The sequence below is a fragment of the Hipposideros armiger genome, unplaced genomic scaffold (genome assembly GCF_001890085.2).
Source record: "Hipposideros armiger isolate ML-2016 unplaced genomic scaffold, ASM189008v1 scaffold_687, whole genome shotgun sequence".
In the NCBI taxonomy this organism is placed as follows: Eukaryota; Metazoa; Chordata; class Mammalia; order Chiroptera; family Hipposideridae; genus Hipposideros; species Hipposideros armiger.
In genome coordinates, this window is record NW_017732037.1 from 529,036 (window position 1) to 531,039 (window position 2,004).

The following is a 2,004-nucleotide window of genomic DNA, read 5'->3' on the forward strand; positions in this document are numbered from 1 at the left end:
TATCTTCCCCAAAGCCAAACAGCCCTCTATCTTCGTGTGTCTTCTAAGGAACTGGCTTTCTCACCACATGCCTCAAGGTTAAGTAAGCATCCTCCAGGTGCAGAAAGGAGCAAGAAGCAAAATAAGTGATACTACAGTAAAGCCAGCCTGCATGGCTCCCAACACACAACCGCTTGAAAATAACATGCATGGGGAGAAAACTGAAAGGAAACACATCTCATGGGATGCATGTTTGTGGGACAGAATAGAATGTGGCAGCACTTTTTTCTTCCTGTTTTATACCTATTTTCTTAAATGACACGTTTCTTTTATAATTAGGGAACTTTTTTAAAAAAGATGTCTTCTCTCTTGTACTCCTAGTCTCACCCCCAACCCCACCCATCATTCTTGCAACTTATTTGATTTCTAATTTTGAAAAAGACAATTTCTAGCCTCTAAGAAATAAGGGGGGAAATCACAAAATAAATTTGATTTCAGCGCAGTCAGGCTGGCTTTTCTGTCATTGTCAGCCAGGTTCTTATGCCTGGTGAGAGACTTTCCAGAGGTCCTCTGGGTGTGGGAGAGCCCCGCTCCTCTGAGATGGATCCTTTGGAGGGTGGGTTGTGGTCTCGGTGACACCGAGTGAGCAGCTCTGAGGTTTACTCTGCTCCCCTGAAGATACTGCGCACAGAGGAACCATTTCCCTCAGTCCCCTGACTCCTGGGAGGTGGGCCTCATTTCTATAGGTGTGTTCACAGCAGTGGTAGGGGAAGGGAGAATAGGGAACTCATTAGAAAATGGACGTTAGAACAATTCCCATGCTGAAGGTAAGCTGTCAATTCTTATTCATGGCCCAGGTTCTCATTACCCTCTATCAGGGTGAATCCCAAACACAGAGTAGAGGGGACCCATGTCCTCATGCCTCACCTTCCCCTGGATTATCAATTTTCATTATCCAGGATTTCTTTTTGAGTCTGTATTTTTCTAGTGAAAAGAATATAGCAACATGATGAAAAATTTTGCAAAATGGGGAAAAAAATCTCTCATCAGGCCACCTTTTGACCCAATAAGGGCCCTCTGTCTACATTCCGGGTGCAGTGCGTGTTTTAAAGCTGCAGAGCGTTCATCTGATTCTTGGCACTTGCTTTTTTTTGTCCCCGGGTTACACTGTGAGTCTTTATCCTGTGGCTGCACAACCTGCATTAATCATCACTTTAATAACTATGATGCTTCATGGTGAAAGTGCCACAACAAAATGAATCATCTGTGGGTCATTTGGTCCCTGACGCATTTTGCTGTCATAAATAATCCCAGAATGAACTACTATGATACGACTTTTTCCTGCTTCTTAATAATTTTCTTAGGATAGCTGCCCAGAAATGAGATTATTGGTTCAAAGGAAATAAGCATTATTTTGGCTCCTGACACATGTTTCTGAATTGCCTTCTGGAGTTTTTTGGTGCCCGCCAGCAGGTCCATGACTGGGGTTTGGGAGCCGGTCTCAGCTCCCACGATGAGTAACCGAATGGCCAACCCAAAGGCCACACCAGCCTCTAATCCTGCAGTTCGAAGAGCACTGTAGCAGGATGAACTTTATCGTCCCTATAGACTTCAGCAGAAAAGCAGGTTGCCATCTAAGCCTCCACCCCCTATCTCTTTCTCAGCTCCCCAGGTGGATGTGGGTGACACCCCCTTCCCCACGGAGCCCAGTACTGAGGCCCCAGAGGCCCCCGAGAAGCCCATCCTGGGGGAGCTGATGGTGACAGGATCCTCCCCCGACTCCCTGCGCCTCTCCTGGACCGTCCCCGAGGGGCAGTTTGACCACTTCCTGGTTCAATACAAGAATGGGGACGGGCAGCGCAAGGTGGTGCAGGTGCCAGGACACCAGGACGAGGTCACCATCTCGGGCCTGGAGCCAGACCACAAGTATAAGATGAACCTGTACGGCTTCCATGGTGACCAGCGCCAGGGCCCCGTGTCTGCCATCGGGGTGACAGGTGAGAGGACGGTGGCAGCCCCAGGGTG

The 2,004-nt window shown here is 48.2% G+C and overlaps 1 protein-coding gene across 1 annotated transcript in view; it reads left to right on the forward strand.

Annotated features, from left to right (window-relative positions):
• Positions 1-2,004, forward strand: part of TNXB (tenascin XB) — a 70,212-nt gene that overhangs the window by 47,255 nt on the left and 20,953 nt on the right. Inside the window, 1 exon segment of the mRNA XM_019626683.1 lies at positions 1,644-1,976. Coding sequence (XP_019482228.1) covers positions 1,644-1,976 — 333 coding nt within the window.